The 24,894-nt window shown below is 43.6% G+C and overlaps 3 protein-coding genes across 5 annotated transcripts; 1 reads left to right on the top strand and 2 right to left on the bottom strand.

The window, feature by feature from the left end:
* Positions 1-2,189: 2,189 nt before the first annotated feature.
* On the bottom strand, positions 2,190-3,474 carry cryba1l1 (crystallin, beta A1, like 1). Its single transcript, XM_070962876.1, has 5 exons — positions 3,400-3,474; positions 3,057-3,175; positions 2,787-2,928; positions 2,550-2,692; positions 2,190-2,337 (listed from the first exon to the last, which is right to left on the bottom strand). The coding sequence occupies exons 1-5, from the start codon at positions 3,472-3,474 to the stop codon at positions 2,190-2,192; spliced, it is 627 nt and encodes a 208-aa protein (XP_070818977.1).
* Positions 3,475-5,455: 1,981 nt separating this feature from the next.
* Positions 5,456-6,487, top strand: crybb1l1 (crystallin, beta B1, like 1). The gene is made up of 5 exons (XM_070962781.1): positions 5,456-5,548; positions 5,669-5,787; positions 5,877-6,009; positions 6,088-6,230; positions 6,316-6,487. Exons 1-5 carry the CDS (start codon positions 5,456-5,458, stop codon positions 6,485-6,487), a joined length of 660 nt encoding a protein of 219 aa, XP_070818882.1.
* Positions 6,488-8,052: 1,565 nt separating this feature from the next.
* cabp2b (calcium binding protein 2b) lies at positions 8,053-21,216 on the bottom strand. 3 transcript variants are annotated; one of them, XM_070962624.1, is made up of 7 exons: positions 21,133-21,216; positions 20,179-20,454; positions 9,818-9,848; positions 9,597-9,731; positions 8,925-9,034; positions 8,475-8,622; positions 8,053-8,387 (listed from the first exon to the last, which is right to left on the bottom strand). In XM_070962624.1, the coding sequence occupies exons 1-7, from the start codon at positions 21,214-21,216 to the stop codon at positions 8,362-8,364; spliced, it is 810 nt and encodes a 269-aa protein (XP_070818725.1). In that variant the 3' UTR covers positions 8,053-8,361. The 3 variants fall into 3 exon arrangements, with proteins under 3 accessions (XP_070818725.1, XP_070818726.1, XP_070818727.1); XM_070962625.1 differs by lacking the exons at positions 20,179-20,454; positions 21,133-21,216 and adding exons at positions 11,064-11,252; positions 11,817-12,228; XM_070962626.1 differs by lacking the exons at positions 20,179-20,454; positions 21,133-21,216 and adding an exon at positions 11,817-12,228.
* Positions 21,217-24,894: the final 3,678 nt, after the last annotated feature.

Raw genomic sequence — 24,894 nt, 5'->3', positions numbered from 1 at the left:
TCTTCTTTTCTACTTTTCTGAGAGTAGCAGAGCAGGTGGACAAAGTTATAGCGATGGAGATGAAGACACATGTGTTTGTTTTTAATGTATTCACCTCCAGACGCGCTGACAGTCACACGAGGTCTTTGTTTTCCTCTTCCACCCATGTTCAGGGAATGAAGAGCAGTGAGCAGCATGTGGGCTGTCTGTTCGGAGTGAAGGACAGATGGACATCATCATGCGTAAAGACACTTTAAAACTGTTCAATCTCCAGAAACTGATGAATGCAGGATCTGACCAATCACGTTAGAGCAGGCTTTGGTTGCATGCAGGTCAGCGGTTTGTGTGGAAGGGGGCAGAACGCCTCAGCTACTGTCTGATGATGATTCAGCTTTTATTTATGTTTTAAAATGTATCTGAACTCATATGCAGATATATGTTCATAGACTAAAGATTAGTTTTTTTTTGTACTTAATTGATATTTAGCCTTTGATTTTATGTAGAGTTAGAAGGTTGTTACTGCTAAGTTCAGTAATTAGATTTTTATGCAGGTTTGTTCAGTAAAGTTTGTCTTAGCTGTTGGAAATGACACTAACCAAACTACGCTGAAAGACTGCAAAAAAACCAAATCAGGTTTCTGCACTGACTAAAGAATCAGGAGTGTTTTATTCGTTGTAAATGCGACTACAGCTGCATTCTTTTTAAGTGCGATCGCTGATGTCAGCCTCTGTTCTGCCGCAGTTTGGAAACATTCCAGGAAAACTCGTCATCCTTGTTTTACTGTCGTGTTACGTTTCACGATGTTCCTCGTGACACTTTTGAGTCCAAGACTGAACTTGATTTCTACAATAAAGTCTTCCTCTCCACTTCCTGCGTCGCGTCAGCTCTGTTCAGCACGTCGCTGAGAGTCAGGCTCATCATCACGGTGGAGGTTTCATTTTTCAAACAGAAGACACAAACGTACAGATTAAGATTAAAGCCTGGTCCATTGTTACTGGCCAGTCATAATATTATTGAAATACCAATATATATCGGTCAATATCTCCAGTAATGTTGGACTCACGCAGTCAATGTCACGTACACTTTTGAACATCACTGTTTCTTCATTTGATGTTTTATTATTTGCAGCGTTTTTCCTAAATGCTGCCTATATTTTGTCAGAGAAGTGAAGACATTTTCTTCGTTTTTTAGATGGTTTTCCTTTCGTTGCACTGCACTCAGCTCTGAAACTAAACAGTAAAAATACTTTAGGACTTAACAATTGAACATGTTCCTCTTGTTTTAGCACCTTAAATTCATTTAAACACAGATAATCGTGCGGCTATATTTTCAGGCTTGAGCAGAGATGGATATCAAAACTCTGATTAAAAAATTGGTTGTTTCATCCTTCAGAGAGATCAGCTTGACTTCATACCAACATACATAAAGTTTAAGAGGTGTCTGTAGACATTTTGATACTTTTAGATTTACTGAAATTCATTAAAACCTGTTGAAGCTGACATGAATTCATCCAACTGTTCTCTGTGCAGAGAAAAACTCTAAACTATGAAGCCCCCTTTCAAGCCTGCAGGTGGTGCATGTCATATTTTATTCATGTGTTTCTCAACAAGTCCGCATCAGCGCGCCCTCCAGCTGTGATGAAATCACATCCACACGCTTAGAATAAAACAAGAATGCATGAGGTGAAAATGAGTTTATTGGTTATCAACCTGTGGATCAACCTCCTACACACAACAACAAAACACATCTGAACCGCCCCACAGCGCAGTCTGCAGCGCTGAGGAGGGTGAGTGCAGCTGAGGGAGGGGAGGGGGGCTTTCCTGGTTAACGGCGCCATGTTGGAGCTTCATCTCCCCTCTGTGTGACTCCTCGCTCAGCTCAGGTGAGAGTACAGCGCAGGTGTGTGTTTGTACGGGAGTGTGTAGGGACCTCTAAACCATAAAAAGACACTGTGTGAGTGTCAGTTATGTCAGGTGTGTGTGTCTGTGTGTGTAAAGTGTGTGTTTCCCTGTGCTTTAACAGTGCGATATTGTCTCTTATCACACTCTGGCAGCGGCTGTAAATCAGTAGTGGTGTGGAGTCGCGGCGGGGCGTCTGTTGCGGCTCAAGTCAAGAGGAAGGAAAGGAGTGAAGAGGAAGAGAGGAGGGGGTTATGGGTAAAAAGGGAGGGGGGAGGTCGAGGGCTGTCTCAGTCTCAGCCTGTCTTCCTCTCAGTGCTGGATGCGCCTGATGGACTGGATCTGGGGGGTCTGACAGTGGGAGCCCCAGTTCCTCCAGTGCTGGTAGTCTCCGCTGTGTCTCTCACACTCCATGATGTACTGCTGGCCCCTGTAGCCTGGGTGCTGGTAGCACACAAAGCTGTGGGGTGCACAGAGAAGGCGGCGAGGGTTAGTGGGACTATTTTAGGAGCTGCATGAGCTGCTGTGACAGTGTGGGAATTTAGTGCATGCTCAGAGCGCCCAGCTGGTATGTCTATTACATATAATGGGCTACATGATAATCAGAGATCAGCTAGTGACTCCTGCTAAAATCTTTGCAGTGTTGTTCACGCATATTAATAATGAACTTACGCGCCACACTGCACGTGCATGGAGCCGACCTCAGGCATCATCCAGCCCATGGCCTGCAGAGAGGGGTAGTCGTCACAGATCTCCACACTGCGGCCCATGAAGTTCTCCCTCTCAAAGATGATCATGCGGCTGCTCTGGTGGGACTGCAGGGCAGAGAGAGAGAGACAGTTGGGATTTCGGATTCCTGTGGATCCCATGGATTGCCACCTGAACACTAAGAGACAGGAGGTAACTCACGGCGCAGTAGATGGGGCGCAGAGACATGAGGCGCTCCACGTGGTAGGAGAGGGAGCCGCTGTAAGCGTCCCAGTGGGGGTACTCTCCTCTCTCCAGGATGAACTGCTGGCCCTGGAAGTCATGGTGCTCAAAGCCCACCCAGCTGTTCAGAGAGAGGGAGCGGTTAACATCACTGCACGTCCATCTGAAGAAGCTTGATTCTTGTTTGATAAGTGGCCCTGAGGCTTTGCACAGTCAGCACACTGGGCCTCCAAAGTTTGCAACACTTACGCTCCGCTCTCCACCCTGATGGAGCGGATGTTGTCCAGTCCGCACTCCTGGATGTTGCAGCACTCGGAGGTGAACTCCAGGCACTTGCCCTGGAAGTGCTCCTGCTCGAACACAGTCACCTGGGGAGACGAAAGGAGCCCAGTTGGCAATAAGGCAGCGTGTAGTTTTTTAAGTTAGAGAAATTTAGGGGACATTTGTCTCAGGCATTCTTGACACAGATCTATTAACACCAGAACACATACATCAAAAATACTGGACATTATTCTCATTTACCTTTGAATATCAAGCAGATGCTCACATCTACCTTCGCTTAATTTGTGCACCAATGAGTGTGTGTGTTTACCTTGAAGAAAGGAGCCATGCCCATTCCTGAGTTGACCAGCGGCTGCATCATTGGGGACCTTGTAGTTCTGTACATCTTTACTCCTGAGGGGGCAAATGAGGACAGAGAGAAGGAGGTGAAGCACAAAGCAGGATGATAAGGGGGAAAGAGTGTGGGAGGAAAAAAAAGGCCTTTAGCATCAATGATTCAGTAATACTGTAATATTCTGGACTATTTGGCACATTTTCTTAGTGTAAAACACGATGGTGTTCAATTTCCACACTGAATCACAGAGGCTACACAGATAAAACTCAGAACACTGAACGGAAACATCTGGAGGAGGTCTGGCCCAAAAAAATGTACTTTTTAAAGAGGTGAAATATGAAATACAACCCCAGATCACAAGCAACACGTTGTACAGGTGTTTCAGAAAGTGCTTTTGCTTTTCAGTGTCTGTGTGAAGCAGCTTGAGAGCAGCTGTCTGTCTGACCCTGAGCTGTGTTGAAAGCAGAGATGCAGCCTTACCTAGATTGGCACTTTACTAGAAGAGCTTTGGAGTGGTACGCGCCTACCGCCTGCCTCGCGTAGAGCTTTGGGAGAACCTGGCGCTTCAGTTTTATATCGACGGTCGGGGAGCGCGCCTGCTGGTGCGCGTCCACGGCTCGGACTCGGACCATGAGCTCCGTCCATACGGCACAGCGGCGGCACGGGCATCAGCGGCGCGCTCCCGGATTCGCCGCGCCGCCGCTGCATGCTGTTGTCCGGCTTCAGCGGCCAGCTCAGCAGATCCCTTAGTGCTGCTGGTGCTCTGAAACAAAGGCGCTCCGGTATGTTCGGACCCCGGTCAGCAGTCCGGCGCGTGCCCAGGCACAAAGGGTCGGGATCGGGTCGGAGAATGTGGGGATTAACGGCGGAGCAGAGAGGCACCGCGGGGGGACACAGAAGGAGATAACAGGGTGGGTTCACATGTATGGAAACGTTAAAGTTTCATTTGTTCACACAATAACGTCTCGAAGTTACAAAACGCTCTTGCGCGCGCACCTTGTAGGGCGCAGGTACACCTGTGTCCACACAGGTGTATGGTTTAGTAAAATCAGTGCTTTCCAAAGTGGAGTTCTGAGATCAGAAGCACCCATCACACGTTTGTACACTGAATGCAGCAGATCTGATGACAGTTTCCCCTGCAGTTACATCCCAGTTCAAACAACTCATAAATCACATCAAACCAATCCTGCTCTGTCAAATGTGGGTCTGTGTTCTTATGTCTCTGTGTGGAGGTCTTCCAGATGAAACGTTTGTGAGCAAGCATGTGATTCAGATTGTGCATCGCACATGAATGTGACTTACTGACATTATGTGGACACACATAGCCTGAAATATTTCTATTAAATGAACATTTAACTATAGCCGCCTAATGTGAAAGCCAGAGGTTTGAAGCCGCACATCCATGTAGCCAAAATAAAATAAATCAAGTATAGTCAATGTTTGTATGCTGGTTTACATTCGGAATAAATGGATTGTTATGGTGACATGAGAATCCATAGTCTGAAATATAAGACTCAATGATTCAGGTTACATTATTTACCTCTAAAAGTTGATGTGAGGAACATGAACTTGTGTTTAGTTATCAGTAACTGCTCTTCAGTCCTTTCCACAGCTTCTGTCAGTCCTCCTCTGCCTGCGCCCATCCCCTCCGTCCGTCCCTCTCTGATGATGTTGAGTTTCTTTTGTCTCGCGCCTCTGACCTCAGCAGGTTTGTTTCTCTGCCCATAATCCCTCTCCTATGGGCGCCAGCGTATAAAAGGGAGAGGCGCACTCCGAGCCACACACACTCTGAGTGAGGCTCGGCGCAGGCATCGCACACACAGACAGGTAAGGTACACAGGCACACGCATACTGTACGCCTGCAGGTGTGTGCAGGAGCAAGAGATAAAAAATATACAGATTATTCTATATACTTTTTGCAGGTATAATCCTTCCTTTATCATTAATGCATCCTGACGCCATCAAAGCAGGTTGGATTTACCACATGAACATACCCTCAGTGTTTTCTTCCCTCTCTTTCCACCCAGTAATCATGTCCAGTGGAGATAAGTCCAAGACTTCTTCCCAGACCGATGGGAAGGCTGCTCAGGGCAAGAAGTCTGAGATGGGAATGATGTCCTACAAGGTGGGTGGCTCTCATGGGACTCCTTTCGTCTAAGCCACACTGAGATATATTCAGGTTATCATATCACAGAGCCTTGCTGTTGGCGTACTGACACTGACTCTGGGCGTCTGTCCCCTCCAGATGTACGTGTTCGACCAGGAGAACTTCCAGGGTCGCATGATTGAAATCAGCAACGAGTGCATGAATGTGTGTGAGCTGGGAATGGACCGCGTGCGCTCCCTGCGCGTTGAGTGCGGACCGTAAGTCTCGAAAAAGGGAAAAATTTGCATTTTCACTCTTAAAACGCTTGTCTTGGCGTGGATGCTTCATGCTCTTGTCTCATCTGCAGCTTCGTGGGCTTTGAGCAGATGAACTTCTGTGGTGAGATGTACATCCTGGAGAAGGGAGAGTATCCTCGCTGGGACTCCTGGAGCAACTGCCAGAAGAACGACTACCTGCTGTCCTTCAGGCCCGTCAGAATGGTAAGACAAAAAAACTACTCTCAAGTTTTCCCTTTCGCTCCGCACTCCTCCCTAAACTGGTGTCTTTCTCTCTCCCAGGACCCCGAGAAGCACAAGATTTGCCTGTACGAGGTGGGAGAGTTCAAGGGCCGCAAGATGGAGATCATGGACGATGACGTTCCCAGCCTGTTCTCTTACGGCTTCACCGACAGAGTGGGCAGCATCATTGTCAGCTGTGGAACGTGAGTCTTGGTTCCAGCTCAAAGAGGAGCCTCAGAAGATGTAAAGTCAAGCCTGTGCTGACATGTGTCCTCTTTTTTCCTCCAGCTGGGTGGGATACCAGTTCCCTGGATACCGTGGCAGCCAGTACCTGCTGGAGAAGGGCGACTTCAGGCACTTCAACGAGTACGGCGCCCGCCATCCTCAGTTCCAGTCCGTGAGGCGTATCCGTGACATGCAGTGGCACCAACAGGGCTGCTACACCATGGCCAGCAAGTGAGGCTCGGGGAAGGAGAGAAAGAGAAAGAGCGGAGGTGAGGGAGAGGGGCGGAGGAAGAGGGAAAGGGGGAGAGATGTCTGAGGCCTTACCTCAGCACCTTTAACGGTCTGTGATCTGATGTAGTGAGGGGAAGGGTGAGGATTTGAGTCTGCCCCTGACTGGAGACAACACCTCAGGGGGAAGGACCACCCTCCATTCCTCTCTGTCTCTACTTTTCTCTTTCTCCCCTATGGGCTGAGTTTTGCTTTCCCCCCTTTTCTCCCTTTTTTTTTAGTCCCTCACTCCATTCCCCTCCACAGTCCTCTGAAACACCAATGAGGGAACATGACACCTCTGGCTGTTTTACACACTCGATTCTCGGCTCAGGGTATGATGCACCATGGGAAACCGAGTCCCTAGAGCCCCCTGCCCCCCAACTTCTTGCCCCCGTGCTTTGCACACCCTCTCTGCTGTACAGAATCCAGGCCAAGTTTTCAATAAAAAGGAAAATCTTGATTTCAAAGACGATGTTGTTGTTGTTACTTACTACTGAAAAACCACCTGAATGAAAATGTTCACGAGCAAAACAGACAAATAAAAGAACAAGATGCATAAAAATGTGAGATTAATACATTTTCATCAATCGCTGCTTTTCTGAAGCTCAGATGCCAGCTGGATACCAGAGTTTCAGGAAATATTGTGAGTCAGTATGTTGTATGTGTGTTCATAGTGCATAATTGTGAAACTATAATTGCTATGATTAAAGCGGACATGACAGGAAAAGGTTTGCATTGTCAGCGAGTCACAACGCTTTGTAAGAATGCAGTGTGTAGACATACTGTCATAACCATGTAGTTTCAAATCTATGCTGCTGATCATGTGACATAGCAGCATATTGTTGTGGAGCCTGCTGGACTGTGTAAGACAACAGGTCACACCTAAATAATTATTTCTATTTTGAATAAAAAATGCGACACTCCATAAACAGGATGCATATTACGGTAAAATAAGGCTAAAATGTTTATACAGTCATTCAGAACTGAAATGAAACGACTACAATTACATGAAATGTAAACATATAGAATATAAGAAGACATATATATATAATATATGTTTTATACAAAGCGTAAAATAAATACCCAAATATGATTCAATTTGAAAATAATTATTTGACATTTTTATTCACCTTATTGCCACATGATCTGTGGCTGAAGCGACCGTTTGTCCTCTTTCATTCAGGCTCAGATGTCGCCTGTAGAAGATGATGTTTATGCATGCCTGCTGGCTTGTTTGGAGCCGTTGGGCCTCTTGATATTTTCCTCCACACTGTGTTTACCTCAGCACAGGCAGCATGCGCGCTTGTTGAATCTCCATTTAAGCCATGAATACTCTCGCCTGCCTCGCCGGTCATGATTCAACAAACCATTTAACTGTCAATGCGCTGCAAGCTGTTTATATGTTTTAACTCCACGTTCATCCTTCACACGTTCCCCTGATTGGAATAATTCGACAGTCGTCCAATTTCTGTGCATATCTTTAATTAAAAAAAAGATTTACAGTTTTACAAACAAGATTTTACACTCGAAGGACAAACATTGGTTATATAAAAATACATCTAAAAAACACAGTAATGAATGTTTTTTTGATATGTTTGCAGCTGTTAAAATACTTTAATCTGTGCTGCACCTCACTTCAGATAATAGTCATGTCAGTTACAGGCTGGATGCTTTTTGTTCATGTAAAGCTTCTTTTTTTTTCTTTCTCATTTAATATAAAAATACAATTTTAGATAAGTGCTCTTAAGAGCAGAAGAATAATGTTCACTACAAATGTAGTGTGTAATCCAGCAGTTGCATAATGTCCGTGTCCATCTGACATGTGGGCAGCTGGAGCGGTCAGCGAGACATCATTCGCACGAACTCTGAAAAGACGAGAGAAAGGAGTGAGAGGGCGCGAGATGAGAACGAATGCGGTCCCTTAAGAGGAGAGCAAAGCGAATTTCTCTCACCCTCAAAGTCCACCAGGCCGTCCCCGTTGAGGTCCACGTCTCGCAGGATCTCGTTGATCTCTCTGTTGGTCACTTGTTCTCCCATCAGCTTCTTCATGGCCTCACGCAGCTCAGTCAAACTGATCTGACCATCGCCGTTCGAGTCAAACTGAACACACAGAGATGCGCATCACATCTACATTTAATCATGTGAACAGTGTCCATTATCCCCCCATGTTGTTCCAATAGACCAGGACCCTTGAAGAGTGGCAGGCAGCCATCATGACTGTTTCTAATGACTGTGATTTTCCTGCTTTGACATAAAAAACTGTCGTTCATCCGATTAAACTGTCTGAAATGTGCATGTTAAGATTTATCTCCAGTTGTGCTTTGCAGCAGTTAAGAATGTTCTTAGTTCTGCGTGTGCGTCTCCCAGCAGCCAGCTGTCAGCAGCTGTGTGTACATGCTGACCTCTTTGAATGCGTCTCGTAGTTCTTTGACTCCGATCATGTCTGCCGTCTCTGCCAGCATCTTGGGTCCCATCAGCTCCACAAAATCCTCGAAGTCCACTTTACCTCCACCTATAACACAGGTTATATAAACAAGTGCCATGTTAGCCCCTGTTCTGCAATCTAATCCTTTCCTTAATGTCTGAATTATGAACAAACTGCATTACCAGCGAACACGAGCTATTTCATTTTATTTCCATCGTTGTGGGAGAAATCACTCTTTTCTTACAAAGTCACAAAGTTTCTGCTGCCAACATGTTGCTTCTCATTCTGTTCTGCTCTGTTTTGTTCCAGTTGAGATCTGTCTTGTTCCTGACCTTGTTCTTATTCTGTTTTATTCCACTTTGATTCTCTTCTTCTTCTTTTTTTTTTTATTTTGTATTTTCCAGTATTGTGACTGTTGACAGTTGAGTCCCAACCAGGAGTTATGAGGCATTTGTCGTAATTATTTGACTGCCAGGGGGGCCCAGTCTACGCAGTTCTATTCTATTCTATTCTATTCTATTCTATTCTATTCTATTCTATTCTATTCTATTCTATTCTATTCTATTCTATTCTATTCTATTCTGCTCTCTTCTCTTCTGCTCTGCTCTGTTCTACTCTGCTCTGCTGTCTGAGTTGATGTTCCACTCACAGATCTGCTGGCTCAGTTCGATGAGCTCCATCTCTGTTGGCATGTATCCCATGGTCCTCATGCACTCCCCCAGGTCTTTATGACTGATGTAGCCTTTTTTGTTCCTGTCAAACTCCACAAACGCCTCGCGGAGCTCTGACAGAAACAGACAGAAAACACATGTTCATATTTAAGTCGGCCATGATGTGAGTATGCTATGAAGACACTGCGGTTTACCTCACCTTCGATCTCCTCCGGTCTCAGCTCTCTGTCCTGTTGAAGGAAGCAGAGACACACATTAGCCTCTCACTTTGTACAATGCTAGAACCAGACAACAACTGAAAAGGCAGAAATGATGCCCAAACACAAACATCAAGTGACCAGCAGACATGAGAGAAGTGATGAGTGGAGTTTGGCTTCATGTGTCTCAAAGGAGGGGATGGGATGAAATGTTCTTTTGCTTTTTGAAATGTTTTCCATTTACGTTTCTTCAAAACTGAAGCATGTTTTCTAGTTTTATATGTTTTATACTTCAACATAATTTGTAGTGTAGCTGTTCAGTAAGCTGTATCAGATAGACAAATCCAGAACATCTGGAAATGAAAAACTCAGTCTGAATATATACATAGAAACGTGGATTAAACGGACGCATTATGACATATATGACAAGTCATGTACCATAAACCACAAAGGGTTACCAGATTATTTGTGGGAGGTTGCCGGGCAACATACATCTGGAGATTATGAGATTTAGGAGGTTTAGTTGGTACAGAGACCCTTGGACACATGTCCTCTTTTCAGACGCAAATAAATACATGTAGGCATATATGCTGCAGATCCCACTCAAGCACACACATGCAGAATGGAAGTTGTAGTTCGGTGTCGGGGATGTTTGGCAAAGAGCTTCACAGAGAAAACGATATGACCGATCCTCTGAGAGCATTTGATTTACTTTGGCCTCTCATCCACACAACAAACTAAAAGCCTCAAGTTCAAACCAAATTACAATATGAGCATGACAACAAGGGACCTTACAATGGGACACACTGAAAAAAAATAACTGGAATTCATTTTGTAAGTTTCATATTAATGCAAACAGAAAAGCTGTTCGAGGTGTTGCACTTCGCCTTTAATGTGAGATTTTCCTGTATTATCCAGGCCAGATTGGAAACCCACAAACACAGTTTACCATTTATGTGCATACTGAAAAACTTAATCACGTGCCCAAAGTTGTAGGCCAGAGGCAGCCCGCCACTTTTCCTGGCTGTCAATAATTTCCATGGAACTGAATTATTGACCGCTCTGTGCATGCGCCAGCTGATTTGATCGTCTGACCGCACCAGTGATGGGATGACACAGCTGGTGTGGTGGAGAGCAGGAGGGTCAGCCACGATGCAGGGTTGAAAATGAATTGATGAACTGGGTGGAAAAAGTTGTACTGGGGTCGTGTGACACCACAGAGTGCACGCTTTGTGTTCTGCTACATACGAGCGTCTGTGAAAAGCCCTGTTTAAGGAAGATGCAGGCCGGGCCCACGATGTTGTGCAGCATGTTGCAGTTCTTCACCAGAGCACCGACGGGATCATGGAACAGCTTATCCTCCACGTCCGCATCCTCCTCTCCCTCCGGCTGCAGACCCTGCTGGCCCACTGCCCTCACCTTCCCATCCACTACCCCCTTTAGAGGCAGACCAGGCTGTTATTCCACCGCTGCAACTGTCAGCACGGCTGAGTTCTTCACACATTATCACATCTTTCAAGGAACAAGCCTAAGAGCCACATGTTTTCTTGTCCCGCAGACATTAGAATGTGGTTGTAAGCCTGCATTACATAAGCTGCTTATTATTTCAAGGCAATCCACTCACATCAGCTATTATCCCTGCTGGAAAACTGTCCTTCTGTGTCCACCCCGATGCAGTGTCTACTGATAAGTCTGCTAATTGTCTCGTCTAATGACTGACATCTGTGCTAAACTACTATCCAGACATGAAACGATGACAAGCTGCAGAGAAAGCTCCAAAAGCCACTAAGTGGTCTTTTGAACTGCCAGTCTTTCGTTACATATACTTCTCCTAGATGTCAACAAAGAACGTCCATGCTCAAAGTTGCTGAGATGTTTTATAATCAATGACAGAACTTCTACATTTCAATAGATGCATATTATAAAAGCATCAATTAGCAAGCAAAAGCATCAAGCTCCAGTTAAACACAGTTAAATGATGATGACACAGAAAGCTCTTACCTTCTTCATTTTGTCTTTCATAGATGGTTTGGTGCAGTTGCCCATTACCCAACCTCCCCTGATTGACAAGTAACCTCACCCACTGCCCCCCCCCCAAATCTTTCCTTCCCCTCTCTCGCTCAGACACGTCTCTCTGATCTTGTTTTTATCTCTTCTTCCTTGTTTTCCTGTTGCCCTCTTCTCTCTGGACTTCTCAGAGATTCAGCTCAGGCTCCAGCTCTAACTTTGATGACCTCTCTAAGTGTCCCATGCCGGTCACATTTGATACGGCTGAGATAAAAACCAGCTCTAATCCATGCACGACAAATCCTGAATGTATGCATCCATCTCTATATGATCCAAAGGCAGGCGAAGACACCAAACACTGCAGCACAAAACCCCAACTAAGCCAAGCAAGCTGAACTGAGAGCAGCTCGTCAGCAGCAGCAGCAGCAGCAGCAGCAGCAGCAGCATCACCGTCTCTCCCTCTTCACACCGACCAACGCTTTTAATCCCCCCCTCGCTCTCCTTCCTCCTCTTGGCCTTTCAGTTGCTCTCTCTCCTCCCTCTCCCTCGCTCTCGTTCACATGTTGCATCAGCGTTCAAATGACTTCATCTACAGTCTGAAGAGTTTTCAGAGGGAGAATTAAGAGGACGTAAACAGAGAGGAATTAATCCCTTCCATCTGAGATTAAAACTGGAAGATGGGGTGATGGAAAGAGAAAAGGAGTACAGTGAAGAGACCGAAAACAGGAAACCTAAACAGGGAGACATGAGTACTGTACACTAAATCCAAAAGGAGCCAAATGATTGAACCAAAGTGAAAATTTGAACATGTGAATGACCCTCAAATCTGAACCAGAACTGAAGCTTCCTGCAGCAGCTTTAGTCTCTTACTAAAAATGAACATATTGCCAATGAAAGGATATGAATCTTTCCTTCATAACGTATTATATAAAAGATATATTTAATATGAAGGATAAATTTCTAAAATAGAACATCCATCCATCCATTTTCTATACCGCTCATCCCTTTCGGGGTCGCGGGGGGGCTGGAGCCTATCCCAGCTGTCAACGGGCAGGAGGTGGGGTACACCCTGGACCAGTCGCCAGCCAATCGCAGGGCAACATATACACACAAACAACCATTCACGCTCACACTCACACCTAGGGGCAATTTAGAGTCACCAATCAACCTAATGAGCATGTTTTTGGTCTGTGGGAGGAAGTCGGAGTGCCCGGAGAGAACCCACACATGCACAGGAAGAACATGCAAACTTCACACAGAAAGGCCCGACCCGGGAATCGAACCAGTGACCTTCTTGCTGTGAGGCACGCGCACTACCTGCCGCTGCAGTTTAAATGACTAGATGTTTTGCGTGTATTCTTCAACATTAGACTGGATTATGACACAGTATGAAGTTGTATATGCACAACAACAAAAGGATGAAAATGGTGCATCATTATGGCACCAAAAGTAACAACATTTTGTCTCCTAATTCCTTTTAAATTTGGGAGATACTAAGAATTCACCCAGAGCTGCGTCTGTCTGTTTTTTCCATGAAGATTAGAACTGTTTCACAGTTCAAATGGTGCTAAACGTTTAAACTAATGAAAAAGTACCACAACTGAGCTGCGACGCAAATCACGGCTTATGAAACTCACAGTGCCTGTCACACGTGTCATCTCAGGTCACACTTGGCAGGATGTAAGGGCTCAAAGTCCGAGGTGGATCGAGCTCTGGATGAACTTGACCTCTTTCATCCCAGAGCTGGTTTGACCAAGTTTTCTGAAATTATGACAAATTTAAAATCACAAGTTGAGGATGTGAGTTCAGTACTAAGTGGTCTGAGCTTGTGCAAAGCATCTGTCAACAAATCTCTCCAAAAGCAGATTTGGCATGATGCTTACTACAGTGCCTCCGTATGGAGAGCACAGCTTGTGTGTGTGTGTGTGTGTGTGTGTGTGTGTGTGTGTGTGTGTGTGTGTGTGTGTGTGTGTGTGTGTGTGTGTGTGTGTGTGGGTGGGTGTGGCACACCAGGAATTCATCCAATAGATCTCCAATTTTGGCTCTGAACATTCCTCCTCCAAAATTGAACCTCATTCTTGTACATACTATAATGTGTGTATCTGTGTGTACACGACCTATGACCCCCTATCCAAAAGAGTTGGGACTCTGTGTAAAATGGTGAAAAAGCTCATATTTGCTGAAAGAAAACAGCTGGTGGATCACTTCACAATTGCTTCGGTCAACTGGCAACAGGCGATCAACATGACTGGGTGTCATATCCTAGAAATAGGTCAAGTTATATTTAGTGTTGTCTTGTGGCTTCCTGTTTTATTTTGATAATCTCATCTCCCCCTGTATTGTCTCCATATTTACTTCCTCCCTTTGTCCCTTTCCCGCCTTTTGTATTTCCTAATGTGTTTCACCTGTGTCTTGTTGTCTCCCCGCCCTCATGTGTATATATAGTTGGTGTTTCCCTTTGTCTTGTGCTAGTTGGTCTTGTTTGTTAAACCAGAGAACCTACGCTGCTCCAAGCCTCACTTGTCCTTGTCCAGATCAGGTTTTGATTTCTTGATTACTAGTCTTGTCTTTAGTTATTTTGTTACTTTGTCACCATAGTTTTCCTCTTCAAGAGTGATTTTTTGTTTGATACTTTATCACGTAACAGTTTTCCTCTAATGAGTGATTTTTATTTGATACCTTTTGTTTCTTAGTTGGATTCCTCTGTATGAGCGCTTTGTGTTGACACTTTGTCATTAAAATCGTTTATTTTGTACTTTGTGGTCTCAAGTTGTGCATTTGGGTTCAAACCCTAGTTCAGTCGTGACAACTGGGTATAAAACAAGCCTCCCAGAGAGGCTGAGACCCTGTTTACACTTAGGGAAAATGCATATGTTTTCATGCGGTTTGGCCTCTCATTTACACACAGAGTTTTTTTTCAATCATTTTTAAAAACTCCAGCCAAAGTGGAGATTTCTGAAAACGCCGGATATGTGCTGGTGTGTAAACAGGGTTAAACAGCGTTTTAGGTTCCGAAACATCACAACATGCAACTGAAAATACTTAACGTCATGTGAGCGACCTGTGTTTACACTCGTGCCCATAGGTTTGGCCAAACCACATTCTGCACATTTATAGAGTCCAGGTACTAAACTGGTCTGCCTGCAGTGCTGACCTGTCACCCATTGAATGTTTGGTGCATTTTGAAATGTAAAATATGACAAAGGAGACCTGTTGAGCCGCTGAAATCGTACATCAAGCAAAAAAGGGAAAACATTCCACTTTCACAATGACAGCAAGCGGTCTCCTCACTTCCCAAATGCTGAGAGTTTTGTTAAAAGAGGAGATGATGCAGCACAGTGGTAAATGCGACCCTGTCCCTACATTTTGGAAATATGCTGCTGGTATCAAATTCTATATGAGGATATGATTTTCATCATTTGATATGTTTTCTCTGTGCTATTTTCAATTAAATATGGCGTTTCAATGTTTTGCAAATCATCACATTCTGTTTCTATTCAGACTTTACAGTGTGCCAGCTTTTTGGGTTAAAATAGAGTTTGACTGACGATTTGGTCTTTTTGTTTAATTAATCATACAATAAAACACATTATTTTAAATCTCTTTTGGTGAACCTGTTAGCAAACGGTTTCCTGTTTACACATCCAGCAGTTATGGGGCAACCTTAGCGTTCATTTGCACATTTCTGTCAACCTGATCAATGTAAGTCCACTATTCACGCTCTTATTTCTATTTTGGTCTCCACCAACTCCTGAGAGCTACCAAATCCTCCTCTATGTCCACCAGATTGTCACTGCCTGTGTCTCTCTGCTGTTTGGTGCTGAGCAGGTCAGGTACAGTGGCTGTTTACTATTAAGAGCAGTAGAGTGAATTAAAACAGTTAACAATGAGCTGAAACTCACTATAAAACTCATGAAGATGAAGCGAGCTGCAGATTCATGTCATAATTCTTAAAACTTTTGTTGTTGTAAATAGAAAATTGCGCACTCACACAGGTGTTTTCACTTCTTCTGCCTGATTACAGGTGAGCAAAGCAATGCTAGAAATGTTTCCCTAGAGGACATCTAATCAGGAGGTAGACCGGGTGCAGCAGGAGTGTGCATGGCCTTTAAAAAGAATTATGTGATGGAGTAACATTGTAAAACCTCCAGTTTCCTCCTCACATGGGACATGATGTGTGGTCTGAACTGAGCTGCTCGCAAACTTTTCTGGATTATGAACCTTTTTGAGATGAAATGTTCTGGTGGCATCTGCGTGGTATAGTTGCAATAACCAGTCATCACCACTAGAGGCCACTTTCGGACAGGTCTAATAACTGAGTTTTCTGTGACAGCTGCTGCCGTGAAGTCTATTTTTGGCCGGACTTCTGGCCAGATTGAATGATGTGCAGCTTAAGAGTGAACACTGTAAATGAAATCTTTACCCCGAAAAAGTTCTTAAGTAGAAGCAGAATGTTTGGACTTAAAAACCCTAACTGTGTCTGATCTAAACAGCATTCAATCAATTCAGTTCAATTCAATTCAATTCAATTCAATATACCTTTATTTGTCCCGCAAGGAGAAATTAACTGCAGCACCAGTAAAAGATAGAATTAGGTAAAAAACAGCAAGTATATACAAAAGAGTGTAATAAAAATTAACATTATCTTAAATTATAAATTGTATTTGCGGACTGTTATGTACAGGATGGACAGGACTGTTATGTACAGCATGCAGTCAGACGTGAGTGCTGTCAGTGGGCATAATAAGACAGTATCTTAAAATGATCTGATCCTCATATAAGAGATCAATTCTTAAATCATAGTGGTGTATGGACACAGTTACACATGAAAGAAAGCAAAGGGGAAAGAGAGAAGTAGAGTGGACGACTGCAAACCAACCCTGATAATATGTTTGAGCATCAAACATCATATTGTGTTTATATTTTGTTTTGTTTGCACACATGCACCTTCAAACCACCATTCATTTAAACCTCAATGAGCGATAACTCAGCTCACATACATCACACAAATCCATCCATCCATCCATCCATCCATTTTCCATGCCACTTATCCCTTTCGGGGTCGCGGGGACCTTTTTATGAGCAGGGATTCAATTAGCAAAGTTGTTGAAAAATCTCAACACAACTCAAACAACACAACTTGATAGATCAAATGAACACCTTTCAGCGAGTTCCTTCATGATTCACCTTTGATGTTTGAGTGATCAACAAAACTGACACCAGCGGCTGCATGAATAATACAAGACGCCACCAATTCCATTAAGCCTGATTAATTACCAGGCTGATCCTCCCTTCCCGATGGTTTCAATTAATCATGCAGATGAGATGCTATTGGTCCGTGTGAGTCTGTGTTTGCATGCACACACTCAGGCTTATTTATGTTACTGGGTTTCTGTTTTGATTACTTCTCAATTGCTTGTCTCCAGGTATCAGCCTTGAATCACACGAGTAGTTATTTTTAGCAGCATACACACACACTTGAGGCATGCATTGTGTATGTGTGTGTGCATGTATTTGTGTGTAATGGGCATTATAAGTAATGTGACTCGTTTCTTTTGTGTGTGTGTGTGTGTGTGTGTGTGTGTGTGTGTGTGTGTGTGTGTATCATGTACTGATCTGGTGTCAGATGTCGATCAGTTGGTGTCCAGTAGCGAGAGCTGTCAGTCAGAGAAAGACAACAAGAGACAGAGCAGATGGAGCGTGGAAGGATGGAGGGAGACAGATGTAGAAGGAGTATTCAAATATTTTACTTAAGTAAAAGTAGAAATACTGCAATGTACAAATTCTCCATTCCAACTTAAAGTTCTGCATTCAAGACTCTTACTCAGCTGCATTATCATCAACATGTATAACACACTGCTTGTGTTACGTTATCTCTCACCTTCATAAACATGAAAGAAGCACTTTGATGTTGTAGCTGGTCAGTGTTGGCACTGCAAGTACTTTGTATGATGTTGACTAATTGATCACATTTTATGTGTTGATCATGTTTCGGTTTTAAATATTAATAAAAAAACACAATATTTCCCACTGAAATGTAGCAGAGTTGAAGTATAAAAAAGAAATACTCAAATAAAGTACCTAAAAATGGTATTTAAGGATAGTACTTTGGGAAATGTGTTTAGTGTTTTGTAATAATGCTTTCAAGAATCATGTACTTGATGCTAATTATGGGTAACACTTAGCCAGTGAGAAATAAAAGAAGAAAAATGAGTCTTTAGTGAACGCACAGTTGGTCAGATGATCGTGCAAAAATATGAAATTTGGCCTCAGACTGGCCTGCAGTTCAACTTATGTGGGGAATTAAGTTTGCATTAATAGCAAAACAAGGAATCAATGTATAACAGGATTAAAACTGAGATATTAACTAAAAGAAATTTGGGTGAGAATAACTCTTTATGGTGGTCGTCTTTCTGTGAAGCCAAAGTTACGCAAGTGTTCCCATCTTGGTTATGATGTAATGAGCTTGTTTCATGAAATATCACTTTAAGAAAATGAGTTCCAACAAGCCTCTTCAAGCTCCGTCTGCCTGATTTTCAGCTCAGTATGCGGGGGCTGGGGGTCTCTGGGAATACCACATGCTCACTGTCTGTGACTTGCCTGTTACACACAAGTTTCCTCCTATAATGCTCTGGATTTCAAAGCGAGGCTCTGGGCCCCCTGAGGAGCCCTGCGGTGAAACGAGGAAAAGGTGAATCTTCTCTCCCACTCACTCAGTCGTTCTCTCTTATTTTGGATCACTTGCATCACCGCTGACATCACGTATTTTTTGCTTTTTATATTGATTTCCTGTTTCTAACCTTAGCCACACTCATCATCAGCCTCTCCCGAGCTTGCTGACGTGATCAGGTGGACTCTTGCTCCATGTCAGAAAAAACAACATCCCGAGTGACTCACAAGCCATTCTGAGGTCTGCAGCAGGAAGCGCGTCAAGCCTTAAATTTGGCGTCTTCAAAGACAGTTCAGGAACCAAGACACCTGACGGGAGAGTCACTTCCTGTGTCTGTGTCATGTGGGTGTCACCTCTGACCCGGCCCTTTAGGAGACTTATCGCAGCAGGTCCTGAATCTACTCACTCTAATGGGGGAAGTGAAGGTGAGCTCAGACTATGACAGATTCTTTCGCACCATAGTCACTAAAGTAAATATAGGATCCATTTTTCACAAGCCACATATGTGACTCTAACATTCTGACACTGAAATGCCATTTTTCAGGCGAACAAATCATGAGAAAATTAACTTTGAGACCTATTTCTCTCAACAGCACATTCTCCAAGATCTGGATCTGGCTCTTTAGATTGCAGATAAAAATGAGCTGCAAAATCAGGTGCAAACATTAAATTTGTTCTGTATCTGGCCGTCAGTGGTGCATTAGCATTAAAAATGGAGATGAGGTGAGAGGCAGCCATGTCCGCCTTTGGGGACAGGAAGTGTCTACTGCTTCATACAATTAGTGCAGCTTTAAACGGGTAATCTTCTTGTTTTAGAGCATCTATGGTGTAATCTCTTTTGATTTTATTTTCACACACACACACACAAACAAATCACTTTCTCACACACCATGATGCCACATGTCTGACTCCGGGGTGACAGATGCTGTAATGGTGTAGCCTACCGTGCGGTGTCCTGTGTCGCTGCTTACCATGTGAGTGATGCGATACTGAGCCGATACTGCAGAGATAGGGTGTTCGTCAGATCCCTGGCTGACTATGGTCGTATCTGTTACGGATTATAATGTTTCCCAAAGTAAAGGAGTTTAATTCCTCTCAAACACACGCGATCTCCATCCTTAGCTTTAGCCCTTGAGCTGTGCTGCTCCCGCCATTTCCACGGGGATTTGGGGTTAAACAAGAAGGCAACATGGTTAACGCTGAACGTTAGGCCCCTTTGCCATGTGAGATAAGAGAGATGAGGGGTGTGCGAGAGACGGCTATTTTACAGAGAAATGGAGCGCAGCCAGGCTTTAAATTTGAATTAGAGGCTTAGGGTTTCAATCAAGCCATTGGCGAGACATTCAATCAGCTGGAGAACTTGATGCAGCAGCACATGAAACACGCACGCACGTGACCATTTTTCCATCACTTCTGGGGACAATACATGACTTACATTCATTTCCTTGAGGCTTAGCTGAACCATAACCACTACTTGTCTAACCCTAACCTTGACCTAAGTCTTCACCCTAAAATTTAAGGTTTTATGTGATGGTGACTTGTGTTTTGTCCCCATATGGATGATCAGTTTCCACAACGTGACAGTGTAAACAGATTTATGTCCCCATGACATGAGTAATACACCTACACACACACAGGTGTCATGCACTCATGAGTCTCTGACACACTGCTGCAGACGGCTCTTACCTGTCCAAACACTGAGTCCACTATGGGCAGCAGGTCTACAGGCTCCACCTCCTCCTTCTCCGTCTCTCTCCTCTGTGGTCCCTCCATCATCTCCTCCAGCGTCTCCTCCAGCATCTCTCGGTCCTCAGCAGCCGCTGCTGTTGCCTGTGGGGTCTGGTCGGTTTTCTGATGGCGGGGAGGCTGGGGCGTAGCAGTCTGAACGTCTCCAGCACCCCCTCCTTGCTCATTGGTTCGCTTCTTCTGCTTCTCCAGCTTCTTCTTGATGGCGGCCTGCACCTAAGGGTGGGGTGGGGGGGTGGTTCAGATTCATGAAACTGGTGCTCAAACTCACACACATCATGGTAACATCAAGAATAATGCATACACCTGATTTTTGCCTTATTTAGTAAATGCAAAATATGTGGACTGGTAGTTCAAATGTCATGTCATGATATCAACACTGGCTTTGTCTACTTGGTAAATGTATTGGCTTTTACTGTGAAGCAGTTATTGTGAAGCAGTCCAGACACGTGCTACATAAATACACTTTACTTACTTTATTAGCAATGATAATGCAAAAGCCACCACAATATTTTAAGCTTTGTATAATAAAGGTTTTAGCAAATAAAGTGGCTTTTTAGAGGAATTTTTAACCTAAATAGATAAAGGAGACATTTTTTTTTCAAGGTGCATTTACAGCCATTTAGTTTATCTGAAAACTTTGGATGCACATTTTTCATTTGTTACACTTCAATTCCAGTTTAGGCTCGTCTTTAAGTTATCGTATCTTGGAATTGAACACCATCAGAAGTTCATGCAAAATAAAATTCATCCAAATGTATCTTTGCATGCATTTTGACAACTTGACAGAGAAAATTATACACAAGATTGCACACTATACATACCCATTTATGTGTATATATATATATATAGAGAGAGAGAGAGAGAGAGAGAGAAAAACCCATATTCACACACCTGCTTTGCACTCCTCTCGTGTGGCGCGCTCATCGCTCCAGCACCGCCTCCTCCGGCGGATGACTCTCGAATGATCATGAACATCTCAGCGTCACGGGCTCGCACACACGCTCTCTCTCTCTCTCCCGCTCGTCCTCCCCCTCCCTCACTCACTCTCTTGCCTCTTCCCTGCTCTCCTCTCTTTTGCAGTAGTTTTTGATTTTTTTATATTTTATGTGTTAAAATTCCCCACAAAGTCACCTGTATACACACAAATATGACAATTTCACTCAAAAATGCTTAAAAATCCAGCTCCGTTGATGCAGTGGAAGTCTTTTTCTTGATTCCAGGAAAAAAAGACTGAAAAATACAGAACGAAAGGGAAAAAAAAAAGCTCTATGTGCAGATATTTCCTCTAGTTGCTTTCCTTAGTGTTGCACTGTGCTTCTGTCCATATCTCTCTCTTGGTGTGTGCAGGTGACGAGGTTTTTATCATCAGCTGTTGTCTTGGCTCTGGGATTGAGTTCCTGCACCTCTGCCCCCACTCGCTATCCCTTGGTCCTTTAAGTGACACCCTATACCTCCTGAACTTTACCTCCCTCACGTTATCTACCTGTAACACATCGACCTATCTCTCTCCTTCTCTTCCTCCCCTTCTTCCACCTTTTCCCCTTCATCACAGGTAAACGCTCCTCCTGTTTCCTGGCACATTGTCACAGCTTCCTGTAAACGGTGTATGCACTTGTATTTCTGACATCACTTGTTTCCCCTCTTGTCTTATTTTTTCCCGTCTCATTCATTCCTCTTTCTTGTCACCATCATTTCCCCCAGACAGTAATCCTCACTGCTCTCCATGCATCCTCTCTTCCCAGCCTCTCTCAGTCTATCCGTCCTCAATCCCCTGTCATATCTGGAGCCTTTGTTGTAACACAAATTGGATTGTTTTGGAGGTGCCCAGGTCAGCCTTTCATTAGGTGACAGAGAGAGACAGAATGAGAGGGCGGGATGCAACAAACTCAGCAGCTATGTGATGATTGAAAGACTTTTGTTTAACTGTAACACATCACCTCAGTGTTGGCCTGCATGCATAATCTCATCCAGCAAGCATGGCTGGGCACACACACACACACACATTTACACACTGGTGAACATGTCACCACTGACCTCTATTTTTAGACATGCATGTTCACAAAAGCGTGTAAACATGTTAGTGCGCTTTTGAGCTGTCCAAAACAGCCATATTTGTAGATTTTGTCTAAAGCAGCTAATTACACTAAAAGCTTTCTACAAATAAAACCTCCCATCAGTTTATTTCCCGGTCTCTCTCCCTCCTTCCAGTCAATTAGGCAGGTGTTTGGCGGCTTTGAGCAGATACTGTAAAGCGTCTCACTTTTCCCCGTATGTTGGCCTTTCTCTCTGCATCCCCATTTAACCCACATTAAGCATTCCTCTTTCAAACTGAAACAGACCCTTATCCACTTCAACTTTGGGTATAATGTATAGCTTCTCTCCAGTTCCTGATGAGGTTTCCATTAATCATTTCAACCCTGACTTTCAGTGTCTCAGCCTCTCTGTCCTCCTTCAGCCCCTCTCTCCTCATTGATTATTGATGGGAGGGGAGAGGCAAATTCTTCAGCAGGAGGCAGAAAAGAGATCCATTACAGGAAAGCTAAGTTAACTTGAGAATATATATAGGGGGTGTATTTTGGGAAGAGATTAGTCATGTGAGAGAGGAGAGAAGAAGGATGAATGAATAAGATAAAAGATGGAATAAAAGTTTTTTTTTTGTTTTTTTTTTTAATGAAGAAAGCATAAAAAGAAAAACCTTTCAGACTGCTTTCCTCTCAGACTTCACCTTGACCCTCGCTGAACTGGCCAAAGACAGCGGTGAATGACAGGGAGTGGCAGCAGGGCAGTAATGTAGAAGTGAAGGCTTGTGTTACTGCATGTTGATCGGCCTGCAATAATATCTAATTACAGATCAGCACAGTTAGAGGAGAGAGGGGTCGGACTGGACATAACCCTGACAGGTATAGTCTTAAAACCAGCAGTCTATGGTTAATGTATAGGCAGATGACACACAGAGATTAAGCTGACATAGATAACAGATACTTTCCTTTGTGTCAGACTAGTTCTCATTATATATTTGATTGTAACAGTAGTCACAGGTGACAAAATTGCTTGACGCATTAACCTTGCCTAACTGGATGCAGAAAAAGGGCCAGTAAGCATTAAATAACACATATAATCAAGTGATTATCTTGACAAATAGGCATTTACAGCTGTAACACACAACGTCATGAATCAAATGTTCATTTGTTCTTGAGACAAACAGGATGTGGATTGCATTATATTGTAAAATGTGCTGAATCAACAATTCTCTGACACACAATAAGCTCCACAATCGCACAAGATCGCATTGTTTGCACTCCTGTATCTGAGACCTCATCTGCACTTTGCAGCAGTTCACTGTCAAAACATCTTCGATTGCCAAGTGTACACAGGCTCAGTGCCTACTTCTGAGTGTTTTTAGATCTGAATCTTTGTCCTCCAGGAGATTCAGCCCACCTTCCCCTCTGGCCTCTTCTCTCTTCTGTGTGAATGATGATTGCCTCTTGGGTATTTCTGTAGTTTGTCCTGTTTTCCAGGTCCACATGGTGCAGAGGAGCTCATGTGGTTCAGGTCCTAAATGTTTGCCTACACCTGGAAGTCTTGTGCAAAATGCTTCTCTATTCTGCACACAAGCCATCTATTACATGTCTGTCTGTCCTGGGAGAGAGATCCTGCCTCTGTAGCTCTTTCTCAAGTTTTTTCTGTTTTTTTTTATTTTAAGAGTTTTTATGGGGCAGATTTTACTTATCCGAATCAAGGATCTTCAACTCTAGAAGTGTCTTATTTTGTTCAGATTTTAAAGCTCCTTGAAGCACATTTATGATTTGTGTTACTGGGCTACGACTTGACTTGAAAACCGGATAATTAATTGAAAAAAAAAAACCCAAAAACATTAATAATTCTGCATCCCTTTATGAGATTACGTTTTGAGCGGGTTGCAGCTGCTGGAGATTGGCTTACATGTGGTTTGTAAAAGCTCACAGTTGTGCCATAAACACCACTGAGCAGCAGAATGATGCTGCATTCAAAGTTAGTTTTGGGCGCCCTCTGGTGGAATCAAGTGTACCAACAACTACCTCAGGAGGAAATTTACTGACATCATTAAAATCTCATGGCAAATAAAGAGACAGTGTTTTCTCTGGTCACAACAAGACACTCAGAGAGGATTTTAAAATAACATATTTACAGAATTGTTGGACAAATGTGGTGGAGAAATAATTGTCCGTTGTACAGACATGTAGAAGTAATCCATCATACTGTGTTAAATCTACTGTACTCGTCATTGCTTTAGATGTACATAAACGCCATTAGAACAACAAGATTAGATACACACCAGCTGTAAAACAATGAAAAATATATGCCATTATATAAAACACACAGTAAGACAATTACATTCAGTATTGCTCACCAAGACGAATTAATCCAATTCACAGCCAATTTTTTAAGGATTTTAAATCCTGAGTTGTTTACATCAGTGTTAACAAGCTAGCAGTCTACTTTTTCCCTGTTTTTGTTGGTGCACTGCAGCATGTCTGTGTGTTACTGCCACCTGCAGATCAGTGGGATGGTGTGAAATCTTTGGCAGAATGAGATAAACAGAACGGGGTTGATGTCACAGAAAAAAAGAGTTTCAATGTGCTACTCGAGGTCTAAAACTCCACAAGGAAGATG

Source organism: Chaetodon trifascialis, chromosome 5, assembly GCF_039877785.1.
Source record: "Chaetodon trifascialis isolate fChaTrf1 chromosome 5, fChaTrf1.hap1, whole genome shotgun sequence".
Classification (NCBI taxonomy): Eukaryota; Metazoa; Chordata; class Actinopteri; order Chaetodontiformes; family Chaetodontidae; genus Chaetodon; species Chaetodon trifascialis.
This window is presented reverse-complemented; position numbering and strand designations above follow the sequence as displayed.